This window comes from Culex quinquefasciatus, chromosome 2 (assembly GCF_015732765.1).
Source record: "Culex quinquefasciatus strain JHB chromosome 2, VPISU_Cqui_1.0_pri_paternal, whole genome shotgun sequence".
NCBI classification, from domain to species: Eukaryota; Metazoa; Arthropoda; class Insecta; order Diptera; family Culicidae; genus Culex; species Culex quinquefasciatus.
Genome location: NC_051862.1, coordinates 203433033 through 203455702, shown reverse-complemented (window position 1 = coordinate 203455702; position 22670 = coordinate 203433033). Strand labels below are relative to the sequence as shown.

General features: G+C 39.3%; 3 protein-coding genes across 5 annotated transcripts in view; all 3 read left to right on the top strand.

The window, feature by feature from the left end:
• Positions 1-15140, top strand: part of LOC6038890 (adenylate cyclase type 3) — a 105825-nt gene extending 90685 nt beyond the window's left edge. For all 3 annotated transcript variants that reach the window (XM_038252316.1, XM_038252315.1, XM_038252317.1), the window contains exons 14-20: positions 1442-1558; positions 1882-2077; positions 5790-5862; positions 6313-6385; positions 11912-12220; positions 12494-12841; positions 12899-15140. In XM_038252316.1, coding sequence (XP_038108244.1) covers positions 1442-1558; positions 1882-2077; positions 5790-5862; positions 6313-6385; positions 11912-12220; positions 12494-12841; positions 12899-13471 — 1689 coding nt within the window. In that variant the 3' untranslated portion in view covers positions 13472-15140. The remainder of the gene's footprint in view (positions 1-1441; positions 1559-1881; positions 2078-5789; positions 5863-6312; positions 6386-11911; positions 12221-12493; positions 12842-12898) is intronic.
• A 1944-nt stretch (positions 15141-17084) lies between these two features.
• Positions 17085-18145, top strand: LOC6038892. The gene is made up of 2 exons (XM_038257670.1): positions 17085-17525; positions 17582-18145. Exons 1-2 carry the CDS (start codon positions 17087-17089, stop codon positions 18112-18114), a joined length of 972 nt encoding a protein of 323 aa, XP_038113598.1. The 5' UTR covers positions 17085-17086; the 3' UTR covers positions 18115-18145.
• A 50-nt stretch (positions 18146-18195) lies between these two features.
• On the top strand, positions 18196-19208 carry LOC6038893. Its single transcript, XM_038257671.1, has 2 exons — positions 18196-18506; positions 18562-19208. Exons 1-2 carry the CDS (start codon positions 18460-18462, stop codon positions 19052-19054), a joined length of 540 nt encoding a protein of 179 aa, XP_038113599.1. The 5' UTR covers positions 18196-18459; the 3' UTR covers positions 19055-19208.
• Positions 19209-22670: the final 3462 nt, after the last annotated feature.

The window sequence follows — 22670 nt, the reverse complement described above, 5'->3', positions numbered from 1 at the left end:
ACACGATGAGTGCGTCCTACACAATCTGATCTTTATTGGTGCTTATGATATCATCCTGCTATAGTCCAGTTGCTGGTGTTTATGCTTTTTCTTTTCGAGCAATGAAGGAGGTTCATTTCTTTTAACAGGAAACAAATCTGTGAATCAGATATAATTTTTATTTGGGTTCAATCAAGATTTAATAACCAGATTTCATGGAGGCACACAATATCCTCAAATAAATCTGATGACCCAGCGTCTCCATCAAATTACAACTTCTGCATAAATTGCCAAGGGATTGATAGCCCTCCCCCACTCCAAGAAAATTGATCACCAACTTTGCTCAAATACTGTTATCAGATAACGAAGCTATTTATAGCAAGCATTTGGTTTCTTCTCTTCTACTTTCATTTCTCATGTTGCCTCCAGTTACTCAAGATTCATTCAGCTGGGAATAATCTTCATTAGCTCTCGGTCCTCACCCCCCCCCCCCCCCCCTGAGGGACGACGACGACGACGATGCAAAACTCTCGTCGTCCATCTGTCCGAGATCTCATAACCTCATTTCCCACACAGTTACAGACTTGTTTTCCAAATGCAAATTCAAGTTTCTGATGGTTTTCATCGCTTGCATCTTCGTCCATCCTATCAGTGCACTGCTCGGGAATGTGAACGGAAAGTTGAGTTGAAATCTTGCTTTGGATGCTGTTTAAACATCGGGATGAAAGACCCGAATCATGAATTTCCCATAAGAACATTTCGTTTCGTGTCATTTGGAAAAAGGGATTACGGATCCCGGGAAGGAAACATCAGTCTGCAACGGATGTGACACTTTTGCAGACAAAAAGTTGCAACCACCCTCATCACACACTGTGTGTGTGTGTGTGTGCGGCTAAAGCTCCGTCTAAACCAACACCCGCAAGGAAGAGGTGGATCGCAGTGAAAGTGCACTTGAAGTACAGACACAGTCAGTCAAGCTACTGCTTCTTCCATGAATATCTCATGCCGTGTGTGCGAGGGAAAACACTTGCCCGGATGCATTATGAATGGGGAACGGTATTAAAATTTAATTCGTCTCCAGTTGGTGCGAGTCGACATTCGGAATCCTCCAGCTCGGGTCTTTGAAATGGTTTCACTAAATTGCAAGTCAAATGCTGCTGGGGAGCACACATCTTTTCGAGCATGACTGGCACTGTCAGTTCCAAATGCTGCAACAGCTTGACCAAAAGATGTACAGTAAATCCCATTTGGGAGCCCCTTTGCACGTGTGACTAAACTGAAATATTCTTCATAAAACCTTTAATACTCGTCAAAGTTAAAGAGACTCTCAAGTTAAAAGTATTAAATATATGTAATGACATTTTTTAAGGTTTAAGAGATTGAAAAAATAAATAATCAATTTTAAGTTTTCCCAGAGAAATCGTAACGTCAACTGTTGCTTCCTTTCCGGTCCCACTTTCAGAGTCTGCCGGCGTTCATCACGTTAAACAGCAAACGTTTCAACGACTGCCTCGGACTCCGCAAGTCGACGGCCATCATAATCGTCCTGCTCATCGGAATATCAAACGCCAGTGATATGGTAAGTGTGCGATACGTGCATGCCGCCCAGATGGGGATAAATGAAGTCCTTGTCCTTCGGGTCTGAGAGTTGTGTAGTGTTTTAATGCTCGATTTAGCTCGCTCTTGCACACGTGTGCCAGATTATCGTTTTGAATTCCGTTTTATCCTGTGGCCGGTTTACGGTGTTGCATGATGGTCAAATCTGGTAGCACTTTGCTGAATTACTGCTCGTAACTCATTCAGAGCAACAATTTTACCCATCAGCAGTCAATTTCACACAACAACCTACTGTAGTAACTATATATCCAACCTAATCAACGTCCTTTGCCTCCCCCCGCACAGTTGGCCTCCTCCGGCAGGACTGCGCTGCACCTGAACGTGACCAACGCGTCCCTGCTGTCCACCGAGATGCATCCGGCGACCATCTGTCTGTTCCCGTCGTACTTTAGCAACTTTGCCGTGCTCATCCTGATTGCCGTGTCCATCATCACGCAGCTGTCCCATCTGAGCAAAATCGCATTAATGGTCATTATCACCGGTAGGTACTACAGAGCATCATGATTTATGTACTAAGTTGGTCCAAAATCGATTTTTGAGTGCTTTTTCGATGCTGCATAAATTTGTGTATTCCCCGTGGTAAAACTAATCACTGTCAATTACTCTCCGACTAGCTGCAGCTAAATTGGCCATTTTGATTAGCGTCGAGTGTGGGAATGATTTACGCGACATGAGCGCGGATGGACGGAAATTATTTCACCTACGCGAAAGAGCTTACCTCCACCAGTTGCAGTCTGGAAAATGACGATAAAGAGCTGTGACAGCTTCGGGGCTGTTCGTGACAGTTTTGTTCTGAGCGTTTATTGAAAAGTTTTGTTCACCAGTTTTTGTCGTGCGTTGAATGTTGAAGAGAATTGTAATACCTCGTATCTCCTTCAAATAGATTATGAGACTAGGTTTTAATGGAGGTGTGTTAAATTTTACATTCATTAGAAAAAACTCTATAATATTATTTTACCTATATTTTGAATGATTTTGTACCCGGATTTTTGTACAAGTCGTACAAAAACAGTATGGCTTAATGCTCTTCATCTTTGTTGTATTTTTCGTTTTATTATGAACTAATCACATTTATTTAATTTACTTCAAATTGTTTTACATTTTTGCATTGAATCAAATACATTTGAGTAAAAAAAGAAAAAAATCACTTTAACAACTAATTCTAACTTAAAACTAAAAAATAATAATTTTTTTTGAAATATTCAAAATCATTAGACGGAGTAAACTACGAACTGTATTTTAAGATGAATGCTCCAAGCGTTTTTACTTGTTTCTGGCGGGTTTTGCACCCACGCAGTGTTGTTGTCATTTCGATGAAAATGTTCAGAAGTTCTTGTGGTGAAAACAGGTCACTGCTGACTTCTCCCGGTGATGCTGGTTGGTTTTCCCTCGGTTGCTGACTGAAGCCTGGAGGTGTTGTATTCTCTGCAACTCTTTGCCACTGATTCAACGGCAATGGTTGCAGATTTGGAACAACTCGAGCAGATCCCGCTCCTGGTGACGCCAAAGCAGGAATCCGTGAATGCTGGTGGTGTTTTGTGACGATTTGACTGGTGCCTCGTCGTCGCTTGCTGCCGAATTTTTACAAACTCAGCTCGTTTTGGGCAGCTTCGATTCTTGGTCGAATGGTTGCCACCGCAATTGAAGCATTTGGCTTCGATGTTCTCGTTGATTGTGTTGCAAGCTTGAGCTCACCTCCGCAGGCTGCAGCACAACGACTCTTGATGAAACAGTTCCTTCCACCATGTCCAAACTGCAAACAGTTCGAACACTGTGTCACGTCACGGTGCACTGGACGATAACGTTCCTAAGACAAAATGATGTTGAAAATTACCCGAACTGCTTTCAGCTCAGACGACGTTGTCGATCCTTTCTCGAGATGAACCAGGTACAGTTGATCACGATACTTGATGTCCTTGTTGTGTCTCGTCATCTTGAAGACTTCGATCACGTTCAACTTTCAGCACATTCACATCCATGTCGTACAGGCCTCGGAGGACCTGTTTCATGGGCCGTTTACCTGGATCGTCATGGCTGTAGTATTCGATCTTTGTGTTGTTCAGGAAACCCCGAACGTAGTTGTAATCCTTTCTGGTAGGTAGCAGAATTTTGAGTCCATCAGCACACAAGCGAATGGAAGCTCGTAAAGCACCAGATTTGATAAACTCGGTCAGCCACTTTCGCACCGAATCCGATGGCGATGTTTTCACAAAAATGGGTGGCAACTTTTCCCGTCGTTCAATTTTTTCCTTCTCGCTCACGTCTACAGGGAGGGTAGCGAACTGGGTTCCAGACGAATTTTGAGCGTCCTTGCTCAAACTGCCTGTCTTTGCAGGTAGCGCTTCGGCATTCTTGAGCTTCTTCAAATCTGCCGATCCTGCTGGGTAGGACCGCCTCTTTTTCTTGCCGTGAGGCATTTTAGCACTTTTTAGCACTTTTCAGGAGCTAATATCGAGGAGTACCTCACTGATTGGTGGTCCACAAAGGAATGATTTAAAATTGTTAAGGTTCAGCTCTTGTAGAAGTTGAGGGAAATACTAACTCTAGAAATGCTTGACAAATTATAAAAATGTTTGCTTGCAAAATGATTTCTGCAAAGGAAATAAACGGAACAAAGCTAACAAACGGCACGAAACGAAACAAATTCAAAAAATATCTTTTTTTTATTCTACCTTGAGAAAATAACCTAAACTCCTAAAAAATCAGATCTGATCAAACCAGAAGAAATCTCGTAAATGGATGAATTTAATAAGATTTTGGAAAACTGAAGAGGTAAAAATGAAATTTCCCCATAGTAAATTCACAGAAAACTCGAATATGAGCCCTAAAATATTCCAAAAAACTCTGGTGATGTGCAATCCAAGATGCCTTTAAAATACTTGAGTACCAGAGCTGAGTCAGCTACCCAAAATTAGTTGAATTTGACTTGTTGATTTCTTGTAACATTTCTGTACAAAAACTTCTAATATTCTAGCTTCGCCATATTGACCACCATCATGGATTGCACATTCCCTGAACACTTTGGAATATTCTAGGGGTCACATTTGAATTCAGCAACCCTAAATTAGTAAAATTTTACAAGTGGGTTGCCATATTGGACGCCATCTTGAATATCTCGATTCCTTTGCGAATCGGTAAAATCAACGGGCAGTTCAGGATTCAAGATTTAGTCAAGGTCAACCAAAAACTTGCATGTTTCATGATTTGCTTCTTGCATCACTATTTTCGGGTGTTGTGTCTTGACTATTGAAGACAATAACGGTAAAAAAAGCACTGCCAGTAAAGATAAAGGAGCTATTACACTACCGCTAACAAACAAACAAACTGGCACTTTTTTGTGCTTGACAGTTTGCCAAACTCGTTTGTACAAACAAATCCAGGCAAAAACAAAACAAAAAGCAGGCAAATTGGCAAACTGTTAAAAAGTCCAAGTCATAAAGAGCCCTTCAATTGAGTTTGGAAGAATTTGAATAAAACCAGCATTCAAAATCGTAAATTAGAGTTGAATTTTGTGTGAAGAACTGATTTACTAAATTTCGTGACGGGACAACGCGAGCAATACCCTCTTTTGAAAAGTATCTCCGTTGCACAAACAGCAATATTTTTAAAAGAATTCTTAGATATTTTTATTCTAATAAGGCACCAAAACTAGCAATTTGTGCATTTTTATTGCTTAAAATAATTAAAAAAGGATTGAAATTTTCATAAAAAAGGAGAAAAAAACAAGGTAAACAAAAGATGCACGAATCATTCTCCTAAACACAGAAAAATCCTAACAGAAATGAAACAGAAAAGGATAGTCAAATTCGTAGCTTTAAGACAAGTTCTAACACAATTTTTTTTATCAAATTAAGCTTAATTTTTGAACAAGCTTTTAAACAACAACCGTAATAAAATTCAACGAATTCGCTATTTACAATAAACCTACGCAATTACTCTGAAACCATTATAAACTCGCTCGATTCTCCAGAAAACCAACTCAATTAGTCAAATTTTTCGCCTGAACTCTGTCAAAATAATTCCATTTAACCTGGGTGGTGTGAACGTGCATTTCCGTCCCACAATTGCCATACCCTCCTAATGGCAACGACAACAAAACGCTAACAATAACACCTTCTCCTTCTTTTTCCATCCCCTTTTCTGCTGCGCCCTCCCACAACCTTTGGAACGTCGTCGTCACCGTCACCGTCTAGCCATTCATTGCTACATCAACGTTTTCCACCTAGACGAAGCATTCCGGAACGAGGATTTCGGGATTTTGAATGTGTAAATACCCAGCATAATTCCCAAGAAAACAACTCCGTCGTCCTCCGTCACATGTCCTAAAAAAATATTCGCACAATTTTGGCGTGTGGCACGTCACTCCTGGGACCGATTCCGAAGTGGCCTCGGGGGAGTATGAGAAGGGACTCGGGGGGACAACGGAGGGGCCCAACCTCCGTAATTAAGCGCGAGGGCGTTCTTGCGAAACGGGGCTGGGGCACCGTTTTGTCCTGAGGCCCCTCTACACCCTCCCCCAGAGCCAAGGGTTGATGATCCCATTTTACAACTCCCGACACGAAGCACACACACCTTTAGACATCCACCCACAACCCTCCTTGCTTTGACCCACGTCCCACGTGCCTGTGTTTGTTTGTTCAATGTTGCTTGCTTGCTTAGCTTTTGTTTTCCAATTAACACCTCGTTTCTTTTTACTTTTTTATTTTGACCACGCAGATTTCCACTCAGGTACACGCTGTCCGCGCTGCTGGTCGCCGTGACGATTGCGCTGTCCCTGTTGGCACGACACGTAAGTGAATGATTTAGGTTGGCATTCAATTATAATGTTAGCAAATGTTTTTGTTTTCATAAGAATATTTCAAATACCAATGTAAAACTTTTCAGATAACCATTTTTTATATTTTTTTGGCTAAATATATTTTTTAATTGATTGAAATTTCACTCATATATGATCCCAATGTATTTTTCTTTTCTCCCAATGTATTTCAATTTTCTCTTTTGGTGAATTTTATTTAGTTTGTCCCATACTGAATTTGACGGCAATAAATTTATTTATTTTTACATATTTGTAAAAATCACTGGCCACATGGAAAAACAATCGTTTCTTTAAAGTTTTCTAACATACCATAAAAAAGCATTTTTGCAGATTATGTGCTTGTTTTACATGAAACTTAATTTAAAATTATCTGGTTACTTTTTGTTTCACACAAATCATTTTTTTTTCAAATTAATCTGTTTTCAAAAATAATTAAATTCAACTTATTCGAATAGACATCGAATATTGTTAAGCATAAGTTAGAGCGTCAAATTTCCCGGGATAACAAATTTCCCGGGAAACGGGAAATTTTCAATGAATTTCCCGGGAAATCCGGATCCTGTTTCTGAATTTTAATTTGCCGCAAAATTGTACAGAACCTCAACTTTAATGGTCAAAATGAGTGTGAGGAACAATCAATGGGTTGGCTGCTGGTAAAAAATCATACAAATATAAGAAAATAAATAAATTTCTGATTTTATTTGCTGTTTTTCAAATCAAAACAAATCAAGAAATGGTCGTTAGATATTTTGTTGAGAAGTATTGTTTTTATAATCCAGGTGTTTGGTCATTGGAAATTCATGCTCCACAACCATAAAATTGCTTTAAAATGTGTCTCATTGACCAGTTCGAGAGAATATGAATATAAGAATATATAACATTGGCACATGAAGTTAAAAGATAGGAAAATTATGTTTTCAATGGAAAACTACTTATTCAAGAACAAGCCTTACAGGTTCCACCTTGTGGAGAAATAGAGCACCTTTTATAATATACGAAGCTGTTTGTTAGATTTTTTTTGGTTTTATGTACCATATGGTTTTTGTTACATGTATTCAGCCTTAGGTTAAAATATGAAAGTGCAAAAAATGGTTTTAATCAAACGATATCTGTTTTTTTTACATAACGCCCTTGGAAGCTCCAGTGCTTCATAATTTTTAAACTTTTAAATGTTATTTCTCAAATACTATTAAACAAATTTTGATTGGCACAATCCTCTTTGAAAAATATATAAATTCAATTTGCAAATATGCCAGATCTATCTATCTTTCTCTTCTATTTTATTGATTCTGAAATAAATTTTATCTGAATTAAACTTTGACATGAAAATTGCAGACAAGCCAATTCAATGTGAACAGTAGATTGAAATGATTTAAATCAAATTAGGTTCCCTCATTTATTTTTTTTTCAAAACATTTGTGCCTAACAGCTGAGACAATGTAAACTTTTGCTTGTATTCCGGGAATTCCCGGGAAATTTACAAATTTCCCGGGAAACGGGAAATATTTTTTTTGGGAAATCCCGGGAATACCCGGGATTTTTTTTCCCGGGACGGGAAATTGGACACTCTACCTAAAGTAAATATTTCATTTACATTTACTTTTCAATGTATCTGTGATGTGAGCAGCTAATAAATTTAAAACTTTGCTTGAAGTCATGATTTTTTAATGCGTTAAAAACAATGTTTTTTTTTAATAAATGACTTACTGCCCACCATTGAAAAAACGGCTAATATCCACTTTTGACAAAAACGAGATATTAGCACCAGGTGATTGAGGATGTTCCAACGCATCTTCTGGAACTTGAATTTTGCTGAAATAGTGTTTGGACTTGGCTGCCGATGCGAAAAACCAAACGGCTAATATGCCACTCTTATGGGAAATTGCCTTGACGCAGATTTTGTGACAAACACTAAAACGCGTTTTTCTCGGAATACTTGATTTGGTATAATCCCGAGCAGGGGTGAATAACACGGGAATACCAAATTTTGGTATTACTTGGGCTAATAACAGCGACCAAAATGTGCCCTTGGTTGCCCAGTAATAGATGGTAAAATACCATGAAATCATACCAAAGTCTTGTATGTGAAAGGGCACAACAATACCAAAACATGTTATTCCAAAGGTAAAATAATACCACAAAATAAAATCATTTCAATACCAAGTTGAGGTCTTCTGGATTTTTGAACATTGCTTGAATACCAAAACTTGGTATTGCCATGGTTTTGTTTTTAGGTATTCCCGCGCCCTTGGAAAATCAGATTTTGGTATTCCTGTGGTCTACCACAAACATGATTTTGGTATGATTTCATGGTATTTTACCATCTATTACTGGGCAACCAAGAGCACATTTTGGTCGCTGGTATTTGCACAAGTAATACCAAAATTTGGTATTTTCATACCATTTTTAGTGCAGCAGTTGCAGTTTGTGAAAAAACGGAAATGATCCATATGCAACAGCCAAATCTACTCACCTGATGATTCCATGTTGTTCTTAGTGATATTCTTCACCACATCGAATGCATTTGTCATTGATGAACGGCCTGTGCTTGAAGTTCTTAAAGATTCTGAAAAATAACAAGATTGAAAAATAAGTATTATTAAAATAAAACCGGATTGAAATTCACCAAAATTCATTAATCTGTTGATTGACTCGTTTTTCAAAGTATTTGGTTATCCCGACTTAAAGAAATTTCAACGTTTTTGAAAAAAAAATTAGTGAGTATATCACAAAAAAAATCAGCTTTAACATTTTTATGTTTCAAGTCATTTTAGCGCAAAATTAATTATCTCGCCAAAATTTTTAAAAAAATCCATAGTTTCAGAGAAAATTGATGAAACCTTTCAATACCAAAATAATACCAAAATGTGCCATCCTGACTTAGAAAATTTTCCACAATTTCAAGTCATTTCTGTAGGGGGTATATCAAAAATGTTTAAAATCAGGTTTGAAATTTCCGGTTTTCAATGAAAGCATTCGCTTTGAGACATCATTTTTGCGCAAAATCAATTATTTTGTCAAAATTGGTCAAAATTTTCCCATAGTTGCAGAGGAATTTGATAAAATACTGTAATACCAAAAGAATACCAAAATGTGGTGTTCGACCATTGACAAATTCTGCAATTTTGCAATATCAAAACAATACCTTAAATTGGTATGATACCACATTTTGCTCTTGCATAATCCTTAAGAGTGAGTTTTTCACCAATGTGTAACAGGTTGTATCGAGTTGCTCCGATTTGGATGAAACATTCAGCGTTTGTTTGTCTATGCATGAGATGAACTCATGCTAAATATGAGCCCTCTACGACAAAGGGAAGTGGGGTTAAACGGGCTTTGAAGTTTGAGGTCAAAAAAATATAAAAAATCTTAAAATTGCTCGCATTTCCGTAAAACTTCATCAATTCCAACTCTCTTAGATGCATTCGAAAGGTCTTTTGAAGCACTTTAAAATGTGCCATAGACATCCAGGATTGGTTTGACTTTTTCTCTTAGCTTTTGCAAATTACTGTCAAAATGGATTTTTTTAAAACCTTAATATCTTTTTCCAACAACCTCCAACACCCATACTCCTTTAGGTCAAAAGATAGGCAATTTCATGGACTATAAGCCTATTGTATTAACTGTTTGGCCAATCGCAGTTTTTCTCATAGTTTTTCGATTTTTCTACAACAAACATTTTACAATGTTAGTTTTTGCCCTGTAGGCCTCCATAGCAGCATTTTTTGGTCTCAATTTTGTCATATTCGGAATCCTCGGACAATTTCACGTAAATTAGAAGCATTGGAGTTGTAAATTTGATTGGAAAAATTGCCATTTAGAATGAATTAAAATATTTTTTAACAATTTGTTGGATTAGGGGTAAAACAGGTTTTCGCCTACTTGATACAGCATTTGACGTATTCATCATAGGGTAAATAAAATCGATTTCTTTTTTCAAAAATGTTTTATTTAATTATTTTTTAAATCAAAATTACAATTCCAATACTTCTAACTTACGTGAAATTATCCGAGGATTCCGAATATGACAAAATTAAGACCAAAAAACGCCGCTATGGAGGCCCACAGGGCAAAAACTAACATTGTAAAATGTTTGTTGTAGAAAAATCGAAAAACTATGAGAAAAACTGCGATTGGCCAAACAGTTAATACAATAGGCTTATAGTCCATGAAATTGCCTATCTTTTGACCTAAAGGAGTATGGGTGTTGGAGGTTGTTGGAAAAAGATATTAAGGTTTTAAAAAAATCCATTTTTGACAGTAATTTGCAAAAGCTAAGAGAAAAAGTCAAACCAATCCTGGATGTCTATGGCACATTTTAAAGTGCTTCAAAAGACCTTTCGAATGCATCTAAGAGAGTTGGAATTGATGAAGTTTTACGGAAATGCGAGCAATTTTAAGATTTTTTATATTTTTTTGACCTCAAACTTCAAAGCCCGTTTAACCCCACTTCCCTTTGTCGTAGAGGGCTCATATTTAGCATGAGTTCATCTCATGCATAGACAAACAAACGCTGAAAGTTTCATCCAAATCGGAGCACCTCGATACGACCTCTAGAACAAACCGAGCAATATTTACAAATACTGCCTCTTAAGACAAATTTTCAAGGGTCCAGGAATACCAAAATTTGGTAATGATACCAGAGAAAGGTATTATTATGCATTTCCCTTGTTATTTACCCATGCTCGGGATAGCCGAATTTTCAATTATGGGCAGTTCAGTTATCTCTGTAAAAAAGTATTTTGTACGAAATTAAATATTTTTCAGTTTTTTTCTCAAGTGATTCTGACTGAAAACAAGAAAATAAAAAAGAATAAAATCTATCTTTAAAATCCCATCTAAAATAGGCAAAATGAGTCTTCAAGTTCTTCAAGATTTTTACAGTTTGCTTTTTTTGTCGTGCTTAATTTTTTGAGTGATTTTGTAAAAGGTTTTATTTTTTTCCGATATTGATAAAAATGTTGTCTGCATCCAAAAATACTGGAATAACATCGCAATAATTTGATAGAGATTCTATTACCGTCAGTTTGGGTTTTCATATAGAACCAAATCAATAATGTAATGTCAATATCAATGTTGACAACACATTGATCATTTGATCATCAAATAATCTGTTCGTACAACACAAATTTCTCAGAATAATAAAAATCTTAAAGGAATATATTATCCTTTAGTAACATATAGTTCTTATGCGAAAATTTCATGAAATATAATTTTAAATCGATAAAAACAACTCAAATGAGCTCGTTTTTAACGACTTGTGAATTTAAAGACAGTTTGAAAATTATAGCTTTTCTTTTCAAAATTCTGTATAAATCGAAATTTTGAGGCTAATGAAAAATAAAATGGGTGATCGTTCAATATGGAAGTGAATCGCGATTCTTGAATTTTTTGAATAGTACAATAAACCCACCAAATTTGAATTTGGTAATTTAATAAAGTCATGTTCTTTATAGCAAACCGACTAACCAACTTTCCCCTCTCTCAATCCACCGACAGATCGACAAGGTCGACCGGGTGATCTTCATGTGGAAGACGGAGGTGAGCGATCAGAAGGAGCGCGCCTCGGACATGCGGCGCCGCAACGAAGCGCTCGTGTACAACGTGCTGCCGATGCACGTGGCCGAGCACTTTATGGGCAACAAGAAGCGCTCCCACGACGACCTGTACTCGCAGAGTTACGCCGAGGTGGGGGTGCTGTTTGCCAGCATGCCCAACTTTTCCGACTTTTACTCCGAGGAAACGGTCAACAATCAGGGCCTGGAGTGTTTGCGGTTTCTCAACGAAGTGATATCGGACTTTGATGCGGTGAGTATGAGGGGAGGGGGATTGGGTTGAGCTTATTGGAAAAGTTTTCTTGTTGTTTATTATGCTGAGGCAGGGGTGTTTGATCGGTATCAGAATTGAAAAAGACGTGTTGATCGAAATATAGCTTTTTCGATGTTTGGGCTCCCCTGACTAAGCAGAGGGTGCGAAGCCAGGTGTTGATAACTACACTGCACTCAAAGTATATAAAGTGGTTCATAAGTCCAGAGGAAGGCAAAAGTTTTAATTTCCCACAATCCCTCCCATCGACCGCAGCTTCTCGAGTTGCCCCAGTTCCAGGACATCATCAAAATCAAGACAATCGGCTCGACGTACATGGCAGCCAGCGGGTTGAACCCGTCACGAATCGTCAAACCGGAGGATCCAATTTCACTCCGATGGGCTCACCTGGCTTTGCTGGTGGAGTTCGCCCTGGAGCTGAAGAAGGCCCTGCAGGGCATCAACGAACAATCGTTTAATCACTTTGTGTTGAAGATGGGCGTCAACCACGGGCCGATTACGGCTGGAGTGATTGGCGCGCGGAAGCCGCACTACGATATCTGGGGAAACACGGTGAACGTGGCGTCTCGGATGGAGAGTACCGGCAAGGCCGGAGCTGTGCAGGTTGGATGATGAATATTATTGCTACTAAGTCAGTTCTAAAATCATAATCATTTTCAGGTAACCGAGGAAACCTGCCAAATCCTGCAGACCTTCGGGTACACCTTCGAGCAGCGTGGCCTAGTCGCGGTCAAGGGCAAGGGCCAACTGATGACCTACTACTTGCAGGGCAAGGTGCCCAAGAACGCGTCCCCGATCCTTCCGGTGACCACGATGGAGACGGTCCAGGAGGTCGAAGAACCCAAAGAGTCCCCACCGGCCCTAGCCCCCTCGGAATCTCCCGCCCACCAGATCACATCGGTGTCGTCGAGCACCACCAGCCCCAACAGTGTCCGCCTGAACCAGGAGTACGTGGAGATGAAGGTGAGCAGCAGCAGCACATCGAATGCGGTACCAGCAATCACCGTGAACGAACAGAACCACCAGCTTGTGACTGAACAGAAGCAGCAATCCAGTAAAGAATCGAAAGCCGGAGATGGTGTCTCCTCCAGTGGGGACGGGAAACCACCGCTGTTTAACGGTGAAACCGAAGACGCGGACGTCAAGACGCCCCTCCTGAACGATAAAAACAGCACAAACGCCAATCACTTTAGCGAAGGGGAGAAGGACGCACTTCTGGAGAATAGTAATTAGATGGGCTAGGTAGAATGATACGATGATTATGCTGCCAGGGTGGATACTGGGTGAGATAAATCGACTTGGGCAATGGATTGCATTTTTATTCTTGGTTTTGTTCGAAATAACATTGAAGATCTTCGGACTTGCATAATCGGATCTGAAATCATGTTTTTCTCTACGTTTTAGCATACTTTACAAGTCTTGTTGAAAAACGATTGGAACAAAACTAACTTTGTACAAACATCCTAAATATTTTAAAAACAATAATAAACTTACCACGATTTTTCCGTTTAAAATCCAATTGAGAAGTATGTTTTTAACACGATTTTTTTTTTTTTGCTTCACGGCTATAGTCACAAACGAATATGCTCAGAGAGGAGAAAATTCAACGAAATACTAGCGTGGCACTCATTTAGCCTACACTACCGCGGATGACACTCAATTTGCATTTTGAATGGTGAAAATTGCTGTGAAATGTGTTTTTGGAAACGTCAAAAGTGAATGATTTAAAAACGACCGATAGCAGACGGTTTCGAACTCTGTTTAGAGCGACATTGTGCAATTGTTCCGGAGAGGGAGAGCAGAAGAGAGAGTTTGCAGTAGCGTTCGCGGATTTGCGTCGCGTCCGATTTGTGCTCGTAAGTGAAGAGGTCGACTTCGTGCAACCAGATAAAAAATTACAAATATTCCGAAATTCAATTTTTTCAACTTACTATCCACCCGCGGGCAGAAAATCGCACTCCAAGAGTAAGGCTTTTGTAGTTGATATCTATTAAGTAAAGCATGGCAAACAAACAAACAAAAAACCAAGAGGAAGTAAAACAACACTAATAGATGTGCTACTTTAGGGTGTAAGTAGAGTAGAGTTGAAAAATCTGCAAAGAATCAATACAAAAATAAAGAAAAGAATCAACAGCAAACAAGCAAATCTCAAAGAGTAGAGCAAATTTAAACGAGCGTGCGTAAGAGTGAGCGAAAAATGCGAGCGAGAAAATGATTAGTAAGTGAAACTGACTTTTGATAAGTTCAAAATTGTTTTTAGTAATTAAGCGTTTTATACTGAGTTTTTCGTACTTGTACTAACCTTCACAAACGTAGAGAATCTCTCTAAGCGAAACTAAAATGAGAAAAAGATGACAAAAGACTGCCGTAAATTAAGTTTTACATTTTTCTCGCAAGGAGAAAAACGTAACTACCACACCAAACGCATGACATTCTTCCTCTCTCCTTGAGTATGGATTTACTATCGGCTGCACTCCCACAACTCACAGCACACTCTTGTATAGACTTTTATCGCGTGAGCAAAGCTTTACACACCGGCTACGTTACATTCATTGTTGTTAGAGTTATGTTTTGTTAGAAGAAAAAAAAAATCCACGCGAAATAACAAAAAAAAATACGAAAAAACACACTGTAACATTCCACCGAGCAAAATCAGCCTAAACTAACAGCAACAACAACAAGAACATCTCACAAATACACACGTTTCTCGTTAGCATAATGAACACAGACGAAAAAGTATTTAAACTAGCAGCAGCTGAGGTACCAAAAGTACACAAACATAGCGATAGCACATAAAACACACACACACACAAACCAGCAAACAATGATTGTTCAATGGCTCATAAAATGACATATCGTACAGACTTGCAACAACAAGAAATATTATTCACCGAAAAAAAAATGGAACAAGTACTCACCAAGAAGAGAAAAGAATATTTTCATGATTTCACAGCAAACGGGTTTTCCCTTCTGTTCTTATGTTACACTCTTTGTTTGAAGATCTTAGTGTTAGTCATGTCACGTTCTACAAAGGTGCAAGTAAAGTTAAACATTGTAGAGTAGGGTGGGTTGCCGTTGTATGAAATTTTGCTGTAACATAAATCATAAATCGTGCTAACTTGTCACACGTCGCTTTTTGACATTCCAAAAGAAAACGCGTTTTAATGTTTGACCTTGAATAAACAAAAACGAGAGGCCGGAATGTACACAATAACAGACACGTTTTGTGTGGTTGATCATTCTAAATTTCGTACTTGTGTCAAACGCGTTCTGACCTGGAATTCCTTTTCCTTTATCGCACTTACATTAATGTCCAGGGTGTGTCAAGATAGCACGGCAAGATTGAAAATTCTTTCATATGAAAAGTGACAAAAATGCACGGAGTTTTTTCGGTCTTATTGAATATCTCAGAATTGAAAGTCAAAAGGTGATTGTGAGCTGCACAAAATGGCGTTCTTAACTCAATTCCTAATCTAATCTAATCTAATCTAATCAGACTCTAGCGCAGCCAATCTTTCGAAGGGATCCTGGAGAGTGCCTTAGGTTAGATGACGCCTAGCACTCTTCTTGTCAGTTATTAACATTTGTAGTGCGCCATTGCATCGGAATGCATGGAATGCAAGTGTTAAAGCGGCCAGGCCTACTGCGTAAAGCCGTATCGCAGAGTTCGAACAACAACACAATTCTGAATCGACAGGGGAGGAAGAAGCGTGGGGGCACACCACCATACGCTCCGTGATTTGGTTGTATTCGTTGGGAGCACTATGCTAAGAAGATTTGGTACTCCGGGACCCTCTGGGATGGGACATTGTATTTCCACGAATGCCCTAGACACTATTTGCCGTGGTTATAGCGCCACAACTCGCTAAAAATTGCGTTCTTAACTCAATTTGGCCCAAAATGCACGTGTGACAAGTTAGCACGACAGCGACGATTGACTTCCTTAAATTCACTTTTTGTTTTATCCTGCGGATATTAAAAGCACGAACATGATTATTATCAGCTGGTATCATGAAATGAGCGATATTTTGACTATTTGGTACAAAAAGCGATCAGTAATTATTTATTTTACAGTGATGTTTTAGTCGAAACCACGTTTTTTCATTACACATTTTTTAATTAATTGAAATTTCAGAGTTTCGAATTTATAGCATTTTCATATGAAGGCAATCCACAATTTCGTAGCGTCATATAACCAGTTTTTAGTGATCATCAAACGAATGTTAGTCTTTTTCTGAAGAACCCCTCACACATGTAAACGATAGCAATCAACTAAAAAAATGGTTAAACCAAGCAAAAATGCCTCCCCCTCCGCTTTGCTATAATTGTTAGCCATCCTATATTATGGCGTTGACACGCAACCACGTGGCAGCGGCCCAACCTGTTTAATTTTACGGAATCTCAGTACAAAAGAGTTTACCAATTCCGAGATGACTTTTTACTGTTTAAAAATCGAGGAAAGCGAAAACGACGCCGAAGAAGACGCACTTTTTAACCGTATGGAAACTGATGGATATTTCTACTGTTGATCCGCCGCATAGACACAATCTAACCTGTGTATAGGAGAATCTGTTCTGTTTAGGAATCGAACAAATAATAAGAGGCTAAAACATTGTCATTAGAAAGAGTGAAACAGAATAACTCAGTGTGGTAAAAGGCCACCTATTGTGAACCAGTAACTCATTGAATAAACGACAGAAGGTAAAATGTGAGTGATAATCACGTAACAGTTTCAGCAACCTAGCGAAACTTGAACGATCATTTCATCCGAAAGGTCCCATTAACCCGTCCACCCCATCAACTTGAATCAGTCTCATTACGTCAAGCTAATAGAGCAGATCAGCAGCCATGCTTCTCCTGCAAGTCGCGATCACCATCGCGATTCTCTTCCAAACCCACCCTGAACCGATTTGCTCTCGGCATCGAACCCGCATCCAGCATCGATTCCACGCCCTGAGACACTGCCAACGCTCGAACAAGACCATCATTGGGTTGATCAACGTGAGCACCGTCAAGGAGTGTGCCCAGTACGCCCGGAAGCGCCACGGGATGGCGTTCAACTTTGGTCCCAAAGGTCGAAATCTGACGAATTTGTTTGACCTCGTTGATGCTCAACGGTCAAGGAACAATACAAGCAAGAAGCCTCCCAAGGGAACGGATACGATCACCGCAGATCCGGAAGAGTTCTACAACTGTCAAGTTCTGGACTGTCCGGAGTATCGGAACCTGTCGACGGTGGTGAACGATACCCGGTTCGACTACTACAGCTTGTACACGCGACCTGCACGTAAGTTTGACAGTTTGACAGCTTCAAACCCTTTACTGACCGATAGTCCCTACTAGCTTCAGGTAACGCAACGTGTCTGCCAGCGATTGGGATGTTCGTCCTGGACGATCGCCGACTCAACTACTCCCAAGCGTACAACGAGTGCCTATCCATGGACGGAACACTAGCCCACGTGGTCAGCGATCGTCGTACCGTCGGACTGTCCCGGCTTCAAAGCACCATCAGCTTCCTCAAGAACGACACCAAAAACGCCACCGAACCCGTCTTCATCGGCCTCAACGAAACGGTCAAAAACAAGTTCTTCACCTCGTCCCACGAACCGCTGGAATGCTTCCTGTACCGAGCGTGGTCTCCCGGACATCCAGCCCGAACCCGCCAACCCGGCTGCGTAGCCCTGTCGCCGAACAACAGCTCCTGGACGGTTCACAACTGCAACCACTCGCTGCGATTTATTTGCGAGCTGAATACCTCCGGACCACCACAGTACGAGGCGCGACTCAAGCGAAAGTGCTCTGTTCGGCGGCCCAACAATCGAGCTCGACCGAAGAAAGTGGTAGCTGGGGTTACGATTGAAGGGTCGGGTAATTGAAGCTCAATAAAATTCCACCGAAAAAAATCAATTGCCAAACGTCTGCTTATCTGAGCTTATTTCACCAACTACCAGCATGCAACACGTCTCGCTCGTCCTTACAGACCGGAATGCAATGACCTTCGGTGCTAAAAATGAATCCCCAAAAAGCATGTGTCAGTGGTGTTAATTGCACTACACCACCCCCAAAAATTGTGCAACCTTCCATCGTGTGCTTTTGCTCTACTGCACACTGCACATTATACCAAAAACCATCAGGTATATTTTCGGCACTAACGTATCACTTGGGAGGTGAACCCGCATGGATACACAAGTGCTGAATCGATTCTTTCAACTAGTGTGGTGATGGCCGTTTGGAAAATTGTCGAAATGAACAGCAGTCGGAAGCGCACGTCAGTAGCTTTTACTTTTGACCCTGTTACTTAGCTGCCAATAACCCAGCAATAGTTCAATCTACCAGGAAACCCCCCAGCGCTTCTCCGAGTCCCTCATAGCGGAACTGGGCCATGGGCGTCACACGCGCTACAAGGACGTCTCCAAAGATCTCAACAACCTGATCAACAAGGAAGAGGAGGACACCCCGATCGCGACTCCTCCGTTCAACAAGGATCGCCTCAAGCTCATCGTTCAACGAATCATCCGTCAGCAGTTTATCCTGAAGGACGAGGACGGTGATCCGATTAAGTGGGTGTACGATCCGAACAAGAATCTGGAAATGTGTCAGAAGATTGCAAAAGCGGTGCAGGATAAGGTGCGATCGTACAACTACGCCCGCTACCGCATCGTTAGCTTGTGCTCGATTGTGGAGAAAGATGGGCAGGGGATTTGCTACAAGATGAAGTACATCATCGATCCGTACCTGGATAATTACATTCAGTATGTGCACGATATGGCTAGATTTTGGATTATTTCGACGCTGATACTGGTGCATAAGGATTGAATCCAGTGCTGAAGTGAAATATGAGTAGCATTCCTTGTAAAAAAGAAGCTATATGATGATTATGTAATTTGCAAAAAGAAACTTAGTTAGTATGTATCGCAAATGTTTTTAATTTAAATAAAAAAAAATGTAGCAATTGGTAGTAGTCAGGCAACAAATTTATTTCAGCTTTACGTAAATAACATTTAAAGTTACTATCACAAACACCGATCCAAATGATTTTATGTTTTCGTCTTCAGCTAATGCCATTGTAAATGTTTTTTCAATGTTTTTGTCACTTTTTCCTTCAAAAATGACCCGAAAAGTTTATAAGCTAAAAAAACTGTTACTTTGCCGAAGTTTGGCCTTTTTCTTACAAATAAATACGATTTTCTGATTTCTGCAAAATTGTGTCGAAGTTCGGCAGGAAAATCAAAGTGCGTATAATTGCGAAACATCCAAGGCATGTCCAGTCATCCCCCATATTCGGAACAGTTTACAGATCGGCCAATGTTCAAAAAATCATAGAAAATCGATAATTGAACTTAATGATTCGCTTTTTCCTTTATTTGAAAGCTTTTATTACGATCTTTCGAATGCTGTATCGAACAACTGCAAATTTTAACTTTTATATCAAGTTTTTGAAGAAAAACTTTGACCCTTGAAATCCACAAATTCGGAACACTTTTTTCTTACGGATGTCAACAAACTTTGATTCTCTCCAGGAGTACACATTTTCTACAAAATAATGACTTCACACACTGAAAACAATGAAACTCAAGCTTAATAATGTTTTATAAATGGTCTGATGACTTTTTTTGTAAAAATATCTGAACACCTGAATCCACAATTGTGAGAGGCACAATAGGGGAAATATGCCCATTTTAAGCCTTATAAGAGGTCGTGTTTAAATGATGCTGGGTAATTTGGATTGTTCCTTGAAATTCACTAAAACCTAATACACCAACGAGTAGAGCAACTTTTTGTGAACATTTCTGTTTATTTTCACTTTTATTAAAAGTTATGCTATTCCTTTTACAAGCATTTAAAAAATATTCCAAAAATCAGTCGAGTGCATTGGGCCATTTTTTATTTTCAGCTTAGTTCTTTTTTTCTTCCAGCGCTCTTTTGGGTCGGCTTAGTGCTGCCAAAATTGATGAAATTTTAAGCGAACACTCACGAAAAGTAGCATTTATAGAGAATATTTCCTGGCAACACTTGCTCACTCCAACAGGCGCTGCATCAACATGTTGGTGGTGTTGGTGTTCTTTATTTGCCTTCGCTTCTCGCTCGGTTTTCTTCAGCCTTCGATTGGAATGGGTAGTCAAAATTCAAATGTCAGAAGACTTAGGGCGTTTGTTTTTTTTTGATGGTGCTTGCTAATTATTTACATTTTTCGGGATTATTTTTCAAGTGAGTGCCTAACTAATGTGCAAAAGAACATGTTGCCGGTAGTTGGAAGCAATTTTATATCTTAAGCGCTTTGAAATCGTTAGCGCAAGTGAAAAGCTATTGATGGCTACTTTCGTTAAGCAGTTAACCTCTGATCTTGCGTGTGGATGTGTGTGCCACCAAAATGATGAGAAATGGTCTCGAAAAATAGAAGTTATGATCAAAAGTGCGTTAAAGTTGATCTTTTTGGCCAGTAAGTGGCATACGTTTGCGTGCTTACTTGAGGCGATGCTGTTGCTGGTATGTTTATAGCCTAAATGCTATTTTTGGAGCTTTAATGAAGCATCAAACTCTTCATATGACGAAGAAAGGTGTTTGATTAGAAAGGGTATATTTCCCCTAACATCCCACAATTATGGAACAGGTAATTTAAAGGCAGTGTTTTGCAGCTCTGAACAAAACAGTCTCGAAATGCAGTTTTGTATTCAAAAAGAACTCCTTTTGCTAGTGAAATAGCAAGAGAATGTCAAAATAAAGGTCCTAAAAATAGAAGGGTCACCAGAAAAGATTCATTTGGCATGCTATTGACAAATTATCACAAAAGAGTTCCAAATTTGTGGGTGTTCCGAATATGTGGGATGACTGTAGTGCAATTTCCAACCATTGTAGAATAAAATGTTAAAACCTTAGCTTGTAACCCCTCTCTCTCCGTTTTAACCTTGGATATATAGTTAAAAAAATATTTGTAACCCAAATAATTAATCAAATAATTTTCAAAAATTCAAAACCATAATAAGATATTTAGAGCTTTGCTTGTAATTTTTTTATTTTTTTCAATAAGGGAGCGTTCTTTTATTACGTAACGCAGTTGGGGGGAGGGGGGTTCGAAGGCCGTGTTACGCTGATTTTTTTGAAATTCGTATGGAGAAATTCCATTCATTTATGCATTACGTAATAAAAGAACGCTCCCTAAGCTATAGCAAAAAAAAAATCGACAGCTATTGGTCCGATTTTTAATGTCCAAAAATATTTTTCGATTCTGAGTAAGGCTGGCACAAATTTTATTTAAAGTGTTTGTCAGGGGGCAAAAAAAAATCAGAAAATTTCTGAACTTCAACAGAAATTTAAGAGCAATCAGCTGAAATCAAATAAAATTACATTTTCCTGCGTTTAAAATCATTTTTAGCATGTTTGGGGTGATTTCAGCTTCATTTGAATCCTGGAAAATTGTCGATGTCTAGTATCGCATAAAGTTTTTTTCGATAATATTTTTGTTTTCGTCAAATCTAACTTTTTTGAAAACTAAGTGGGAGCGGCCGTGGCTGACTGGTTACGGTGTTCGCTTTGTAAGCGAATGGTCCTGGGTTCGATTCCCATCTGCTCCCAACGAGAAAGTATAGGAAATATAAATCTTGAAACTCTGAACATGTACGAAAAATCAAAGTCGCTCGGGTCGGGGTTCGATCCCCCGTCCTTTGGATTGGTAAGCAAAAATGCTAACCACTAGGCCATCGCGACTTGGTGAGCTATGACTGGAATTAGGAATACTGTTACCACCATCAACTATATACGCGCTGGGTCCTTGTCCATTTGACAAGGGTTCGGAAGTTCTAAATAACGTTTGAATCCGATTGGTCCAAACGTTCTTCAGGGCGGGGCTTGTCGACAAAGCTGAAGTACCTCGCGCTCGGCTAGCCAGCGTAGAAATGGGTCACCGAAGCTCGGCAGAGCTAACACCTTCCAAATGCCTATGCGAGTTATTTGCATGTATAGAATGAGAGCTAAAAATACATGGAAACAACTCAATTTGTAAGAAGCGACCGCGTGGTCCCGTTTGGTTGGTTGCACAAACACACACATCTAACTTTTTTGAAAACTTATGATTGCAAAACAACTGAACAAGTGCAAAATACATTTTAAAACACTTTTGACTATGGCATGTTATTTTAATTTTAAAATTTTAAGCAACTGTACTAGAATAAAAAGCTTGGTAAAACGCATTCTTAAACACATTTTAATCCAAATATTGAAACCATGGCTTGTAATTTCAAATTTCAACCATTTTCTGGTCACAATCAGGCCTTTAAACAACCCCCTAAATTTTGGGAGCAGACCTGTATTTTCGCACAGCATTCAAATTTTTGTATGGGAATTTGTAGGGAAAATCCAACTTTTATGTTATTTGATTTTTGCAATATTTATTTTGCTTCCAGAGTTTTTTTTCCAGAGTTCAAATTGAAGTAAA

Coding starts and splice junctions, on each gene's coding strand:
- LOC6038892 (XM_038257670.1), top strand. CDS start 17,087: ATGCTTCTCCTGCAAGTCGCGATCACCATCGCGATTCTCTTCCAAACC. Junction 17,526..17,581: donor CTTGTACACGCGACCTGCAC/GTAAGTTTGACA, acceptor AGTCCCTACTAG/CTTCAGGTAACGCAACGTGT.
- LOC6038893 (XM_038257671.1), top strand. CDS start 18,460: ATGGCCGTTTGGAAAATTGTCGAAATGAACAGCAGTCGGAAGCGCAC. Junction 18,507..18,561: donor AACAGCAGTCGGAAGCGCAC/GTCAGTAGCTTT, acceptor ACCCAGCAATAG/TTCAATCTACCAGGAAACCC.